The 17,919-nt window shown below is 43.2% G+C and overlaps 2 protein-coding genes across 2 annotated transcripts; one reads left to right on the top strand and one right to left on the bottom strand.

The window, feature by feature from the left end:
- The first annotated feature begins 2,439 nt into the window (after positions 1-2,439).
- On the top strand, positions 2,440-13,601 carry nuak2 (NUAK family, SNF1-like kinase, 2). Its single transcript, XM_080495751.1, has 6 exons — positions 2,440-2,691; positions 7,995-8,115; positions 8,567-8,718; positions 9,793-9,858; positions 10,254-10,506; positions 10,738-13,601. The coding sequence occupies exons 1-6, from the start codon at positions 2,479-2,481 to the stop codon at positions 11,784-11,786; spliced, it is 1,854 nt and encodes a 617-aa protein (XP_080351877.1). The 5' UTR covers positions 2,440-2,478; the 3' UTR covers positions 11,787-13,601.
- A 387-nt stretch (positions 13,602-13,988) lies between these two features.
- On the bottom strand, positions 13,989-17,849 carry ccnd3 (cyclin D3; the record flags this gene model as incomplete). Its single annotated transcript, XM_080495424.1, has 5 exons — positions 13,989-14,177; positions 14,368-14,510; positions 15,863-16,025; positions 17,272-17,487; positions 17,559-17,849. The coding sequence occupies 5 exons, from the start codon at positions 17,847-17,849 to the stop codon at positions 13,989-13,991; spliced, it is 1,002 nt and encodes a 333-aa protein (XP_080351550.1).
- Positions 17,850-17,919: the final 70 nt, after the last annotated feature.

Raw genomic sequence — 17,919 nt, forward strand, 5'->3', positions numbered from 1 at the left:
ATACCTCAACTTGTCAGGGCTGTTTTGGAAGGAAAACAGAGAGGTGTGCAAGATGCACAGCTCTGATGGGAATGTTCATAGTGAAAGTGTATGATTTTGGTCATTAGAGTACTGCCATAAAAACGTAGGGGGGCATTCTTGCAGTTTGGCTGAATCAAAGTTGTTGTTTTTTTTTTTCAGTTTGGCATCAGGCTGCAATTCTTTGTTCCCTGTTTGCTTTGAGGAAAACTTGGATTAGGGCAGGAACAGACATGGTTCCCCATCACACGTGTGAAACCACCTGTTCTGGTCTCTGTCCAACTCACAAACAATTCAGCATATCAGGTTTATCCTGTTTACTTTTTCAAAGATCAATCATGTCTGTTTTATATTTTTGCATCATGGCTCTATATGATGTGCAATAAGACTGTACAGAAAATGTGTGGATGAAGACAAATCCTACAGTGGTTATTTATGGCAAGTAATGTTCAAAACAAGCGATCAGTTTTATACATATTAGTAAAGCGCGCCCTCTTCTTGCAGAAATATTGAATTACATGAACAACCTGTTGCTCAGCCTCCAGCTTGTCAACGTTTGTATGCTTTAACTCAATCTTGTTTGGCATACCTAACTAAATAACAGTTTATTTAGAAGTGTAAATAAATGGGAAATACCTGTCTGTCATTGTCTCTCTCCAATATTTTTCCCTCTGCATTCCGCGTCGTGTTTTTCACATTGACGTGGCAGTTTGTTTTCATATCTTCCACATATGAAATGGCTTGAGAATCTTTGCTTCATAATTATCTTTTTTGTTTGCTCTCATTGTTTATTTTGTGCTCAGCGTTCCTCTTCTTGCACAAATAATGAATCCCTGGCACGTTCCTGTGCAAACTCAATGACAGACGAAAAGGGTTAAGAGGTTAATTAAGAGAGAATTTGTGAAGAAGCAGCCAAGTGACCCAAATAAATAACAGGACGTGTGTGAATATTAGTATCAACTGCTCGTTTTGTTCTGGGAGACCTACATTCATCTGTAGCGTCTGATATAATGTGACAACTGACATGAGTAACGTCTTATTAAATTTAAGTTAACAGAAACGCATCAATCTCCCCATATTAGACCGGTAATTGTTATTGAATGGGATTTAGGCTGTTGATTTTTGCTTTTTCTTTCCATGATGTCTGCTCAGAGGACAGTTAACTCACCTTCCTGCAAATACGTACTGACTGCATGCTGCCCTTTAGTGGCCTTCATCTGTAATGACACTCAGAGCTTCAAGTGCCCTTCTAACAAATTTGATTTGAAACAGCTATTGTCAAGAAGGAGCCACAAGATTAAATCACAATATTCGATTAACTGAACGAAAACGAAATGAAATGAGAAACACATGTCAATCATGTAGCACACAACATAGCTTTCAATATACAGATTCTCACAAAACTACTAAATGTTGTATACATTCAATCATTTTTGAAAACAAACAAATAAACAAAGCAAAACAAAGTGTGAATGTAAAACGTGATTTAATCAGTGGGGTAGTGATTAGCACTTTGTACAAAGTAATAAAGGACAGGTGGGTGGGACTTTCGATTTGGTTCATATTTTCAGGGTCTGAGTAGGGAACAAGTCAACAAACAATCCTATCATGGGTCGACTCCCCCTCTGAGCAAAGTCCCACAGATCAGTGTTCATGGAAAACCCCAAATACGTTTCTTTCGAACTTGGCAGAGTTACACGGGGGTTCACTTCAACCATGGAAATGAGAGAGAGAAAAAATCCCTGTCTTCTAAAACAATATGGGAAAGATCAGGGGTGTATTCACATATAAGACAGTCCAAGTAAACATTTTCGAATTAGTTAAATTTTTTTAATATTCAACATATTGTATGAGCTCACTGCACGCTTTGAATAAAATGTTTGCATATAGTAAAAGTACAACCATCTAAAACGAAAGCACTCATACGTCGTCAGTGAAAATAGTTATAATTCAGAACATTTTCTTCCACCAAGAAACTTTCCAGTGCGAAAGTTGACTACATGAGTGTGCGTTTGTTCTTCATCTCTGCGCGCGCCGGTTGTCTTAATTATTGTAATTGCAAAGAGACTAGAGAGGGCGAGCGGGGTTAAGTTATCAGACGACATGCGGCGATATCTTTTAAATTAAAGTAGCACACACGAGTAGTTAGAGGTGACAGATGGACGACTGATATCTCTTTTTAGTAACACTCGGCAACAAGTTAATCCATCGCTCCTCCTTTGCCAATGCACCGCCCCTCTCTGCTATTTGATGTCTGTGCGCGTGGGCGGGGCGACGCTGCTCTCCGGCCCACGCGCCCTCGTACCTGTTGCAGTGTGTGTGTGTGTGCGTACCTCACCGTGGAGGCGACCTGACACGATCCCGCTGCTGGAGGACAATCTAACCCGCATAGTACCCGCACGACAGGAGGGAATGCGCTTGGAAACCGAGCCGAACTGAAAGTGTCTCAGCGAAGCCGACATGGACGATCCACCTGCCGCGCAGCTCTCTGCCGGGAGAGTCAACAGCAACACCCCGGCGGGGAGAGCTCCTGGCCCGGCGGCGGGGAAGAAGCAAGCCGTGAAGAGACACCACCACAAACACAACCTGAAGCACAGGTACGAGTTCCTGGAGACCCTGGGCAAAGGGACCTACGGCAAGGTGAAGAAAGCCAGAGAGAGATCGGGCAGACTGGTAAGACTCGAACCTCACGATCCACATCTGCAAGTCCACTGGCTGTCTTGGCCCGGTGTTTCGGGTTAACTTGTTTCCTTGTTGACTGGTGACCGATTTTCATTTAGCGTCTGTCGTTACTGCGGTCACAGCTGTGAAGACTCACGAAAATTTCGAAACGTTATTTTTTACATGTGACGAAACGGTGTTCATTGGGACAGTTACGGATTTCTGTCGGGTTGTCAACATCTTCTGCCATGAAGGTGGTTGGTCACCAGATAACAGGGAAACAAGTTAACCCGAAACCCGTGTCGACCCGGTATCAACTCTGTTTGCGCTCCTGCCCAAGGGCCACCTGTTGTTTGGAGACGGAGCTATTTTTAGGAGACGCAGTCTGCTCACAGGTAGATTTGATCTACCTGTAGATTTTTTTTAATCTACCTGTACAGCTAAGGGTACAGATTCGTGATAAAGTAGATTGTCTAGCTAAAGACTTACACTTGTTTAAAGCAGACACGAGCCTATTTTACTGAAGTTATCTGCTTCACAGGCTATGGAACCTGGAAAAGTGATTTTAATCACATGTTGTTTATGATCTGTCACAAAGGAGGCGTTTGACAATGACGTTGTTTTTTTTAATGCTCTAACCGTCATCACATTTGCCCAATCATGTTTTAATTGTTTTAATTTTGATGATGATTCCTCTATAACGTAGTTTTGTATTTGAATGTCTTGTTTTTAGTTTACCATGACTAATTTGAAGTCTTTTTTTAAAGGATACTAAACACATTAAATGGTGAAGGCACACAGAAATGAATAGGAGCATTCAAGTGTTACATTCCTACCTCTTTACATAGACTTTCCTTTTTTTATTGTAACAAAATGGAAATACTAGCAAATCTTTTGATTCATTAATCCTTATTGGTGCAAGTTATACTGACTGCGCTCTCTGAGTGTGTCGTTTGTGAAAAATGAAATTAAAGCATACAACTTAATGATGCATAAGCAGAACCAGCTTTTAAAATATTCTTCATACATAAGTCAACATTTTAAAACAAAAATGCACAAAATATGGGTTTAATACGTTCAGTGTTTTCACACCTTTTTAAAGCTGGCCCTCCATCTGAGGTCAAACCAAGACCCCCCCACCTTACATCCTACCCAGGAAGTCTTTACATAATCTGATTCAGTGGGCTGATTTACTGTATGTCGTATAAAGGAAGTGTCTGATTAGAATGGACTGTGTGAATTTCTCCCAGCAGGGACTTTCAGACAGGAAAGTTGGGTAACTTTCTCAGTCCGCTCTCCTGTGAAACCATAAGTAACCTTTTCAGGCCAGTTCTCTGTAACCTGAAGGGAAATGGGAGGTATTTAAAACAGTCTGGGTTGAGATAAGCTTTTAAAAGGCCATAAATATGCAGGCAAACACCAGGCTTGTGTGGATGATGGATTTCTCAAACCTGTTTGAGTGCGAGTTGTTCACATGGAAATGGGTTTTGGGTTTTTTTTTTTTTAGTGTGTGTGTGTGTGTGTGTGTGTGTGTGTGTGTGTGTGTGTGTGTGTGTGTGTCTGTGTGTCTGTGTGTGTGTGTGTCTGTGTGTGTGTGTGTGTGTGTGTGTGTGTGTGTGTGTGTGTGTGTGTGTGTGTGTGTGTGTGTGTGTGTGTGTGTGTGTGTGTGTGTGTGTGTGTTTATCACACGTTATCTATGAAACCACCCTTTTCAAGAGCTGTCCAGCCATGTGCTGTGCCCATTCCATAAACGAGAGAAACAACTTTTTGTTCATGAAATGGGTACTTTCACAGATAGCGTCCCATATTTTTTTCATGTGGAGTTATTCAGACTAAAGAAAAGTTAGAATAACAATTTGGAATAATTTATTTCCGCTGAAAATGAACAGAAAATGATTACAATTTGCCCAACATGAACGAGACTAAATGAGTTGCAACTTGTCTTTAATTAACATAGTTTGACCATTTGTATAATTTTCAAACATTTTAAAGCCGAAACTAATCATTGGTTCTTTACACACACACACACACACACACACACATTAGGAATATTATAGCAACTTGCAGCTCTGGACCTGATGGGATCCAGGTTAACAACTTTATAATCTCCAGCCTCAACTTGACTTGACAATCAAATCATCTTTCCATCTAACCTTCTCACTTTTTTACAATCCGACCTCATAAAGTTACTGTTGATCTTATCTAAACATTGCAGAATCTGGGTCACTGGACTCTTAACCTGGGTCATGTTTTCTTTTTATGACCAGATCAAACATTCTGCGGAATATAACTGGTAGTAAAATGATACAATACAAAAACCAAATAGAGTGATTTTTCTTTTTTATTGTCTGATGAATTCAGTGGTTAAACAAACTGCCAAATAGAGCTGTGGCTCTTGTCGGTGAATCGGGTCCAGCTGCTCTGTCGTGGGTTTTCCAGAAATTATCTTATTTAAAGATCACGTATGGCCCAAGTGAAAGCGGCTGGTCGTCGAGACGATAGAGCAGCAGGAATTCCCCGTCAGCCCTTGAAGTAAACACGCGGCGATACAAGTTGAGCCTTGTCCACACCTCTGCTCTCTCACCGCCTGACACCACTTTCTGCCACGCCGCTGTTTTTATTGGCGTGTGAAGGTTCGTCGCTGCAGGCAATGTGTCCCGACCGTGTGGTGCCTCAAATACTCAAAACACCCGATCAACCCCAATTTGTGTTTTCGAACTTAAACCAGACAAATGGCAGCAGTTCGTGCGGACCTGAAACGGCAGAAACGCCATTTACCTGCTGGAGGACTGAAAGCGTAATGGACAAAGGAGTGTAATCTGATCCACTGTGGGTGACACAACAAAAAAAAAAAAAACGGTAGCTTCATGTTGCGTGCTGTGGCTCTACAGCTGTTCCTATTGTCTCTGCGCGCACGTTGGATTACATAAGCCACTTAGATTTGGGGTTCACGGGACACATTAGCGTAGTGTTGATCTGCCACTCGGTGCGTCGTATGGATGTTGAATCCGCGCGTCCCATTTCGACGCCCAGCCTGCTCTTTGTGTGATTCACAACTACACACGTCATTAGATTGACGAATAAACACATTTAATAGTAACAATTAAAAAAAAAAAGTGATGAATCATGCAGTACTATCATAACCTAAAAACGATAATTTTGTAAAAAGTATAATGAACGCTTAATTGACCAACCCATGTTTTTTAAACATTTTCGTTAGCAAAGAAATAGGTCAAAGCTAAACTACGTTTGATTTAATTGCCCCTGACATAAGTAGGGCAGATCATTTTATGATTATAAAAAGTTTTAGGAGATATGCAGTCATAAGCTTGAATTATAAAGTGTTATGTTTGTGATTTAAATGTAATATATTGGGTTGGATTTGAGGCCCTGGTCTGCTTTCTTTGCCCTTCTACATTCACATGTTTCATCGTCATAAGTAGGATACTCCTCTAACTTAATACCTTGGCTGTTTGAGGTTAAGGGTCTCAAGGATTAACAATGGTGAGCCATCGTATTAAATTCTCATTTTTGGTTCGACACACAATCACCAGACACAATCACCAAAAAATAGTGTAACATGTTTTCCTTATTTTGAATCTTCATTTCTACATATTTATTTTCTTGTGCAGTTTGCAACACTTAGAAATGGCACACTTACAACAATACCAAGTTTTATAGTTCTGTTCTGTTAATTTCCAAATGGAACAGTGGCACATTGTATAAACTATTCATGAAGATGGTCCCCAAAATAATTTGAAGGCTTATTCATTGACTTGTGCTTCATATCTTTACCCAAATTATGTTAAAAGTTAGACCAGTAGTTCTGGTAGCATGGTAACGTACAAACAAACCAGTTTATGTTGTTCTATCAAAAGTGAGTTTGAGCTAAAAGAAGCAGTTTTAATATGCATCACAAAGTCGGTAATGTTAAAAAAAAAAAAAAGATGGAGAAATGCAGCCTGTGTGTGAAATATCGAATATTTCAACGCGTCAGTGGCCATTGCGTTAGAGCGGATAGATGTGAACAAAACTGTGCACACACGCCGGTATCCTCACATGGGTGTGAGCGCATCGTGAGTCCGACCGCTGTGCAAACAAAAGCAGGAAACCTCAGTTCCCCGGAAAAATGTCTGTGTGGCGTGAAAACGGCGCTGACCGGGAGGCGCATCCTCGCCGGCAGATAGTGACTCATGACGGGCGACGGGGCCTGTGTTGAAACTGCTGCCTTACTCATTTCCTCGTGTCTGTAGCCTTGAGGGGGGGAGACAGGGACACCCCACCACCACCACCACCACCACTACCACTGCCATCTGGTGCCTCATGACACCCTTCCACCTTGGGGTAGACGGATGACGCACTAAGCGCGGCACAGGAATCCCAAGCATCCGCACCCCCACAAGACAAACTCGACAAATTCAAAGGGATGAATACAGTCTTTGACAAAGGCTGCAAATACAGAGCTCACGCTTATTACTCGCACTTGAATTAACTTAAAGAGGTTCTCGCAAGCATGGCGGGAGACAATAGTTTTCTTTACCGCAGAAAATACTTGACTTTACTCCTTTGGCGCCGTTGGAAAGGGCAGAGCGCAGTTTTCGGTTCATTGCTTATAAGCTGAATTTTGTTTTTTGTTTCTCCACAAACTTAGAAATTGACGTGTAATTTCACATCTTCAATAATGAGCTCCGATTGACAATGACTGCCTTGGTGTTATTTATACTCTATCATCATTTTTCCTGGAAAACTTTGATTGAATAAATCCTTACTTGATCTGCAATAATTACTATTTCAATCGATGTTCTTCAGTCATACATTATCTTGCTCCCTGGCAGTTCACTAACTTGATTGCACATCTCTGCTAATCCATCTTAAGTTTTAATTACACATTCCGGTTTATGTCACGTGTGGCCACTTTGACTGTTCCTTAGCTCCGTCTTCACATATTGGGTGCAGTTTTCCGAAAGGTCGAAGCAAAACTGGATGTCGGAGTAAAGATTCAGGTTTCAAACCAGCAGCTCTCTTGTCACAAGCTCACTTCCTTAGCCTGTTGGCCACCAATATATCTGGTAGTTTTTGTACTTCGGCACTGAACCGGTGTCGTTGCTCCAAAGTTTGTTTCAATCTGAGCAAACCTGAGAAATGTTTACATGAACTACAGCCAATGTCCCAACCAATTCCCTTTAGAAAGTGACAACTTTAACAACCTCTTACCATCTGATTTGGGCCATAATTCTCATTATGTCACAATTAAAACATCTACGCCAAGATACAATTCTTTTAAAGTCATGGAATCTTTTCTTTTTTAATCCAAGGTTGCTGTGAAGTCTATCAGGAAGGAGAAGATCAAGGATGAGCAAGACCTGGTTCACATTCGCAGGGAGATCGAGATCATGTCCTCGCTGTGTCATCCACACATCATCACGATATATGAAGGTACGGTATCAAAACGTTTGGTTTGACTTTCGTCTGCTCTTCAGCAGTTGACTGCATCTCTTTTTTTTTTTTTGCTGCACGCTGTATTGAAACGTGATACCTGGAAAATCGTGTCTCAATCCGGCCTCTGTTTGAGGTCCAGCGTTTGGTCACGCAAGTCTTTGTGCTGAAAAAGGAGCCGAGCTCCGTTATATAAGCTTTGATACCCTGCCATACCCACCAACATCACTGGGGGATAATGCAGGGCCTCGTGTCTTCTGGTGCCCATCACGCCTGATGAGACGATCATCAGTCGGTGTTTCTTCACTTCACTGCATGTTTGTTTGAGCCTGGATTATCCTAATCACTGGGAGCTTCGGGCTGCGCCCACAGTTTTCATATCAAAAAATGCTTTGAAGGCCTGAAAGTCCTGACTCCCGAGCCCTTGTGCTTGTGCGCTTTTGTCTCGCAGTGTTCGAAAACAAGGACAAAATTGTGATCGTGATGGAGTATGCCAGCAAAGGAGACCTGTATGATTACATCTGTGACAAGAGGAACATCTCTGAGCCAGAGGCCAGGCACTTCTTCAGGCAGATCGTTTCTGCTGTACACTATTGCCACCAGGTGAGGCATTTAAACATTTTTGCATGTCGACTTTGTTGAAATTGCTTTCCGAACGTACAGCCCGAGTCCAGTGGAAGAGTGCATTAGGCCTGTGAGTTAATCAAATGTAAAGCTTAATGATGCACAGCCCCTCTCGGGGGTTTGGTCGGGGGGGGTTGTGTTCCAGCACACGAGCCCCCCTCCGAAGTTACATAATGGGCATCATTCACTGACAGCCCCGCGCTCTGCGCTGGGAAGCTGTGAGAACGATGCAGGGCGAGATGAACAGTCGGTCTGTGCAGCAACAGCGTCGGGGCGAAAGGCCAGCCTTCCTGACACACACACACAGGCACCGTCTAACAATTTAATGAGGGTGTGAAGGGACAGAGCACACACACAATCAGTTGTTCCCGGAGACCGGAGCTGTGTAATTACAAGCGTTTAGAGTTCAGTGTGTTTTAGTGTGGCGGTTCAGCACTTTGCACAGCCTTTTGTAAATGTTTGTTAAATAATATTAACAGAGTGAGTTGCACTCATTTACTGCATGAACCATCGGCCTTATTTCACCTTCAAGGAGTCCTAATGGTTTTATTTAATCGTTTTGGGTTTGTTTGGTTTTTTTTGGTTGGTTTTTTTCAAATCGAGGCTAGTGAAGTGGGGAAACAATGTGTTCACCATCTTCATTGTATCCCTTACTTGAGAATTAACTCTCGAATTTATAATCACATCTTAACGATTAACAGCCGCATAACGCAAACCACAAGGAATGTGCGCATTGCAACAACAACTGGGCGTACGTAAGAAATAGTTGACCTGCATTTTTGAAAGCGAAGCAAATACAATTTGAGTCGAAGGCATTCCCCCCCGCAGAGCCAAGGACAATGAAGCTTGGCTGACGCGCCGGAAAAAGAAAAAAAAGTCTTCCCTTGGAAAAGAATGTGTTGTGACCCAGTAGATAATAATCCTTTTATGTAATGTTGTCAACTTCTAGTAAACTGATGCGTAATGGCCCTATCGGAGGTCATGTGTTGTCAAAGAATACTAATGAAAAACTGAAAACGAATCTCTCTTCTTTTTTTTTTCCCCTATTCTCAGAATGGAATAGTACACCGGGACTTGAAACTGGAAAATATTTTACTTGACGGCAACGGCAATGTCAAGGTGCGTATAATGAGACAACCGTGTACAGAAAGAAATGAGCATGTACACACCTGGAGAAGTATTTCTCAGTCAACAACTGCAGGAGGCAATAATATCTGTCCAGGTTTATATTATATGTATTAGTGAAGCCTTTGCTCTCTCTCTCCTGAGAGAGTGTCCACTTGCTTATTTTTTTACTGTGGCATCATGATGATCACTTTTGTAAATAGTTTGAAATAACACACATCCAGTCAACTCCTGATTTACTTCTGGTAACTCATGACTTGTTTTAACTCTTAAATCTGTTGGGAGCTTACATCACTTGTTGAATACCATTGGTCTACACTGTCTGTGTTTCGGTGTCTGACAGTAACTGGAAAACTGCCTCCTTTGACCTCCATTTCTGGTTCTTGCAGATTGCAGACTTTGGACTATCAAACCTCTACCATGGTGACGAGTTCCTCCAGACCTTCTGTGGTAGCCCTTTGTACGCCTCCCCAGAGATTGTGAATGGACGGCCGTACCGCGGGCCAGAGGTGGACACGTGGTCTCTTGGTGTGTTGTTGTACACGTTGGTTCACGGCACCATGCCATTTGATGGGAACAGCCACAAAACCTTGGTCCAGCAGATCAGCACTGGGAACTACCGTAAACCGAACAACCCATCTGGTGAGCTTTCTTGACTTTAACAGTCATCCAAATAATAAGTTGGTGTATCTGCTTTGTTTAACAATAAGATCTGAAAGCAACTGAATCGGATCGAGATAAACTAATGAAATCACTGAAACATTTTCCAAGACACATGGCCAAGCTCGGTTGACCTGATTCACTTGCTTCGAGATGGATTATTGTGACGAACTTGAGATTAAATATGTTTCTCCTACCACTTCTTTCTTTTAGATGCATGTGGACTTATCCGCTGGATGCTGATGGTAAATCCCGAGCGCAGAGCAACGATTGAGGAGATTGCTGGACACTGGTGGCTCAACTGGGGCTACCAACAGCCGTTACTGTCCGAGCGAAGGAACAGCGCAGTAGAGCAGACGCCCCCTCCGGTGTCTACATCCACATCTCACCCGGGTGGTCTGGCCAGCGTCGCCAGTTGGTTGCGTCGTACATCGAGGCCCTTGCTGGAGAACGGCTCCAAAATGCGCTGCCTGCTCCGCTCGCAGGCCGGCGGCGGAGACGTCGTTCGGCAGCGTTCTCTGCGAAGGTCACGCAAAGAGAACAACGTCTCCCAGACTGTTTTTGAAGGAAGCACAGATGCTCGTCCCTCCAAGGGTATCCTCAAGAGACGAAACAGCATCAAACAGAAGGCGATGAGCGAAACCCAGGCTGCAGCTTCAGTGGAGTCGCAGAACATTCTGGGCTTGTCGGCACCAGCCAACGACCCTGCAGCTGCAATGCTCCCTCGCAAAGGTATCCTGAAAAAGCCTGCAGAGCAGGAGTCGGGATATTACTCGTCCTCCCCCGAGAACAATGACTCTGGATGGACAACACAAACTAAAGAGTGTCCGTCAGCTCCAACACATCGAAAGGGCATCCTTAAGCGCAATGGAAAGTTCTCTTCGGGTGGACTGCAGGAGTTTGGCTCTCTGGACCAGCTGGCAGCAACTCTACCCTGCGGAGGTGCCAAGTCGAGACCAAGCAGCGCTATCAGCGAGGACAGCATCCTGTCTTCGGAGTCGTTCGACCAGCTGGACCTCCCAGACCGCGTGAGGCCACCGAGCCAAACTGCAAAACCGGCCAAAGCCAGCATGAAAGGCTCAGTTTCCGCCGACAACCTCCTGGACATCCAAGAGGACGTGATCCTTGCCGACGGGCTGCTGAGGTCCTGGAACTGTTACGAGGCCGGAGTGGCTGACAGCGCCTTCTCCATCACCGACTGTGACAACGTCACAGAGGCATACAAGCAGGCCATGGTCATCCGAGGGCCTGCCGCAAGTTGAAGATCGCTCCTCGTGAAAAAGTCGTTGACTTAAGACTTCATTATAATTCAGTTTGTAAATGGCCGCAGAAATGAGACCCAAAGTGCATTATGTGAAAATGCCAGAACACTGTAGATTATCTTCCTGGATAAATAACTTCAGGAATTACACAGAACCAAAAAGGGAAAAGGGTTATTCATTTTTTTTTTTTTTTCAGCTGGTGTTAAAAGGGGTTCAAAATCACCTGCTGGGACAATCAAACTACATGTTTAAATATGCAAAGTGCAATTGACTTTTCTCAGGTGAAAACGGCTTCAAGTAGTCACTTAAAACCAAAACTGCAGTAAGAGTGCGGAGAACTTCAATGAGAGAAAACTTTGTTGTTGTTTTTTTTTTATATACAAACCCAATGGGGACTAATGCTTGAATGTAGCTGAATTTTTTTGTATTCTGAAACTGAGTGGCAAATGGAGCCAACAGGGCAGTTTGGTAAAGCGTTGTGGTCACTGTGTGGTTTTGTATTGAGACTCTTCTCTTGCAACGTGACATTTCATGAAAACCAAAGTGAAAATATGATTCGGGCAACACTTAAACCAGAGGTGCCAAGCAGGATATTTGCTTGTGGAAAAGGGACTTCCTGGAGTTTTCTTACTGGAATTGCTCCTTTTGATGGTGACGACAATATTTGTCACCATATGACTCAAAACAAAGGCAACCAGTTGAACCTGCTTTTGCTGCTTCGGGGAAACGTGCACAAGTGACTCTCCATTGAGGTGGCAGTTTTATTCAGAAGCCGGTTCTCCTCAAGGCCCTTTTTCTTTTTCTTTGAAGGTCATCATGAGGTGTTGCGTCACTGTATGTTTACGAATATTGCGACTGAAGATCAGTCGTGGTATCTGGGACGGTGCAGTATTATACATAGCTAAATGCAAAAATCCACCATTTAACATAAAAAATATGTATAAATGCTGCAATATAGTGACTAAAACAATTGTTTTTATGTTGGAGTTGATGGGGAAAAATCATGAACTATGTGTACAAATTATCATCGCGCTTGAGCATGAGTTTCACATCCATGTGGATGACTTGATAATCCTGCATTATGATATCCGCTCTGGTTATTAGCGATTGCTTATAACAGCATGTTTTTGTATCTGTAACGACGGGTTGGGCTGCACATCGACATCACTTTGAAGCGTCTAACTGGAATAACACTGGCTATTGAAATCTGACTGGCATACTGATTATTCAGTTGCCGTCAGTTGAGTATGGCGCTTGTGTAAAAAGAAGTTGCATAAGGTGAAGCCATACTGTTTAAGTTTTTCTTTTTTTAAATTATTTATGGTTTAATTTTCTGGCACGCCGAAGTTAATTGAGAATTGAATGTCTGTATGTTTTTATTTTAACTGAAATTCTTGACATTCCTGGACTCTTGAACATTACATTTAAATATCCAGTATGTGAGATTTAAGGGACTCTATTTTCAGAAGCATTTCACTGCGTTTTTACTATGAAATCGCAGACAACCCTGGGAATGGCTGTGAATTGATTTATTAAGAGTAAGCCCTTCATAAATATCTATACTGGCTACCAAACTGCCAGAGAGGGCAACCAAAACATCCTGCATACTGGACATCTAAGAAACGAGTTCCACTCAATGTCACAGCTCTCTTGTAATTGAAGTGACACAGGGAAAATGTTTTTTTTTTTTTTTTTTTGTATCATTTAATGTTTGTCATGAAATTTCAATCTTTTTTTTTTTTTTTTGTCAATGGATACAAAAAAAACAAGCTTGCCAAAGTTGCTGACACACCATTTCCAACTGTGATGTGCTATGCTGTTGTGACACCAATAATAAAGACAAAAAAACAAAACATACAGCAAAGAACTCAATTGCTGGTTTTTGTGTGACTTTAAAGTGCATGTTGAAAGCGGGTATGCAATGCAGTTACACTTGAGCTTTCAGATGCCAGAAAAATACATAGAAGTAAATATGATCAACATATGCAAGAGATTGCTTCAAACGTTCAGTGCAAATGAACAGTTTGAATTAAAACTTGTCAGTTCAGGTATTTCATTAAAAAAAAAAAAAAAAAAATCAACATTATATAAAATCCACAGAACAAAGAAGACTTTTTACAAACGTGCGTAAAACCAGTTGCGATACTTTTAAACATTTTGCCCCGTGTTTCTGCCGTGAGATCCGCAGTTCGTCGCAACCTTTTAAGGAGGAGAGGAGTGTTTCACCATCATTTCCTGAGGTGATCTCACAGACGTCTGCGCAACGTCCAGGCTCTCGGCCGAGGAGGAGCCGATCCCCGTGACGCGCACGGCCGATCTGTTCAGGAAGCAGGCGGGCAGGCTGAGCTCCACCACGCTCCCCAGCCGGTCGCAGCAGAGGAGGATTGTACTCTGTTCAGGGTCACGTTGAAAGAGAAACAGACCCGACGTTATCAGTACTGATGAGGCAAAACGCATATGGTCAAGGACAGTTTTTTTTTTTTAAGTCCACATACACCCTTTTTAAACCACCATCACACGATCGACCGCTTTCTGTGAAAATCAACATTGACTGAGAAGACGAGTCAAACATTGGGCTTACCAGATCAATGGCCAAAAGGCTAGCCAAGAAATTGGTCACCAAATATGGGCAGGCGGCAGTGTCCAGCAACTTCAGCCGTTGCATGGCAAGGCTCACGCAGGCGCACACCACAGTGGAGGGTAGGAAAACTGAAAGCCTGCTGTCTGAAGAAAAGCATAGATGGTTGAAGTACATTCATTCTCCCAAGTAGAAATCAAACTGTATGACGTTTAATCGCCCTCACAAGCCTTTAGCTTCTGAGATGGGATATCAAATACAATACAATAATAAATAAAACATACTTTCAAGGCCCCAGATGTTTAATTTTAAATGGTATTTATATAGCGAAGTAACAAATGCATGAGGAACTTGCATCCACAGTAGTTGTTTCAGTAAAAACGGTATTAAAAAGGAAAATACAGATTAAAGGAAAATCGTACAGTCTCTCAAATGTGATAAAAGTGGAAAAGAAGCAAGTATCCCTTGGTTAAAATATTTCTACTGGCTAGTACTAAATTCATACATTTCTGTGTAATACTATTAACAGGACATGAATTGTTGTCTTGTCCTCATTGACTTATCTGACTCATTTCCTCTATGTCAGTGGTCTCTCTCTATATATATATAACAGACATCCCTTTTTCTGTGGTCAGGTTCCTCTTGTGTCTTTTCCCTCGATTGACATCTTTTACGTCAACTCCCCTTAACTGCTTGTATTTTGTTACTTTTCCTCTCTGCAGATGGGCAGAGGACGATGATTTGTTGCACATTGTTTTATGATTAAGCACAACAATGAGATCTTTCTCAGTATCCCAGTCAGGTATTAGGTAACAGACAATTAGACAGATGCCACCGCAGGAGACACACCCCGATGGACAAAGCCAAGTGCTGGAAAAACAAACGTGATATCCTAAACTGCTTCAGGCAGGAGACGGCTGAGGGAAAAAAGTCTGCCACTCAGTCCCAAACACCTTCCGTGAACGGGTTACATTGTTGAGAGTCGCACGGCATCTTCATTTTGAGGAGCTGTAATGTTATAGCCTGTCCGAATTGGTACCGACTGGCTGTATCCCTGTGACTTGTTGCCTCGGGCAACATCACAGAGATCCGTGGGAAATCAGCCAGCTGAATGGTCAAACGCAGGTCTTTTCACTGGAGACAAAGCATGATTACACAAACTCAGCTCTCTGCCTCCCAAATGAACTGCTGACGCGACGTAATCAAAGTTATGGCGGCTTTGTGCCTGTTGTTCCCTGCTTGGAACGTCCGCTCGTCTCACACTTACATCATAGAATCATTAAGACATGATGGTATCACTGATTCGGTTACAATGGATAAAATAATACCTGCTGTTTTGCTTTGAATGATAATATCTGGCTCACAGGTCACCGCAGCAGTGATTTATCGTGAGGAGAGTGTTAGTGCAACGTTCCACCTGTTCCTGAAACACGTTTCCTGTTGGTAAGATTTATATAGAGAACACTGTACGTGTAGGTACCGTTATCATATCACTTACCCAGAGCTGCCAGAGCAATGTAGGTGTGAACGTGCCTGCGCATTTTTGATCGGCGGGGGGTTTGAACAAAAGGGAGAGCGTGAAGAATCAGCTCCAGGAAGTCAGAGGGAACCACAGAGGCCAGACACCAGTCCAGCCTGGACACCACCGCCACCTCCCACTGCTGCAACACACACACACACACACACACACACACACACACACACACACACACACACACACACACACACACACACACACACACACACACACACACACACACACACACACACACACACACACACACACACACACACACACACACACACACACACACAAATTCCTGTGAGCCAATCCACCCCCAGTGGCCTTACTCCTCGTCAAGCTGTATCCTTTCATAAAAGAGCTGCAATTAGAATCTTGTTTGTCATGCATGCCAGAAAGCCTTTCAAGGTGGCTTTAAGTAAAATCGGAGAAGACACCTCCAATTCTTGGTTAGTCTACAAATAAGTGTGGAAAGGTTCTGGACACGTTTATGTATCAGAGAAGGCTTAAGGATATTTGGATCGCATTAGTGTTTCAAACATCTTAATATCCTCAATATGCTCAACCTATTCAAATTGAAACTCAGTAAGCCCTCGTGTATGTGAGAGCGTGCACGTGTTTGTGCACGTATTTACACCCTTAAACTGCATAACGGTGTAAAGAAGACTGTTTTCTGCAGAAATCGGGGAAGAAATGATGTGTTGATAGCACAGGTCTAATTTGCAGCGACACAAGCAGTGTGATGTTGTCGTGATGGATATTTAGAAGTTTCAAGCTTCCAGGAGAGGAACACAATTAGATGCCACAACAGCAAAAACAATCCAGACTTGGAAAAAAAAACTGAGGGAAGAAGCCAAGGAAACTTTGGACTGGAGGGTCACAGTATGTGGGTGTAATGACTGGGAGATAAAAGAAGAGTTTTGTTGCATCTGATGAAGTGTTTTTTTTTTTTTTTGGACCTGTTGTAAGGCTAACAACAATGGGGTCTGAACGCCAAGCGATTACATAAAACCTTTGTTTGCGTTTTGATAATCCTTATGTATATAAAGGGCCCGACCTATGTTTCAACAGAGTGCACTTAACTACACAAACACCCGATAGTACAGAGGATATGAAAGTTATTATGCAAGATTTGTAACCACGATACATCTCTCTTATGTCATTGTAGGCAGGCATGGGAGGGGGGGGTAAATATTAAGCTGTTTGCGATCTGCAACCTCTCGTCCAGATACTACTTTCCCACTGCAGCTTTAATGGGGGCTCCTCCACCAGCAGTACAATGACACTAAAAAATAATTGTGGTTGTTGAGGATCTATTAATAATGTTTGCTGGTCATTCTTGTGTTTGCCTTGGTTGAATGGTCGACCGGAGATGAGAGATTTACCAGGATGTCTGGGACTGAGACAGAGTTGTCGGTGTAGACACACAGCTTGCTGGCAGTCAGAGGGACCATGTCTCTCATTTTGGAGGCCAGAAACATGCAGGCGGTTCCGAGAGGCTGCAGGTTGGACCTCTCCACAGTGAACCGGGCCACGCAGGAGTCCAGGTACTGCACAGCATGGGGAAACACCTCCTCCTCACAATGCAGCTCTTCACACACCTGTCAGGACAGGAGGGGGGTTATTTCTGGTAGGGCTAGTGGATGGGGGGGCTGAGTCAACATGGGTGTACCTGCAACATCCACTCTGTCAGGGTCCTCCTCATGTGTGGCTGGATGTCTGTCTGCTCCCAACCGGAGGAGGAGGAGTAGGAGGAGGCCGGGCCGCAGGCCTCTTTCTCCCGCAGGTTGCGCAGCACTCTGAGGTCCCGGGTCATTGCGGGGTCGCAACCCGCCCGGAGGACCACCCAGGCGTCATTCTTCTCCCGTGGCTCAACGACGGAGCTGTCCATCTGAACGGACTCCCGCCACACACTTGAGAGAGAGGGGACGTCCCGTTCGGCTGACGTCAGTTGGTGAGCCATCATGGCGGACTGTTTTAATTCAAAGATAATAATTTAAATAATAACTGCTGCATACGTAAACGAAGGCTGT

The sequence above is a fragment of the Blennius ocellaris genome (assembly GCF_963422515.1).
Source record: "Blennius ocellaris genome assembly, chromosome: 4".
Classification (NCBI taxonomy): Eukaryota; Metazoa; Chordata; class Actinopteri; order Blenniiformes; family Blenniidae; genus Blennius; species Blennius ocellaris.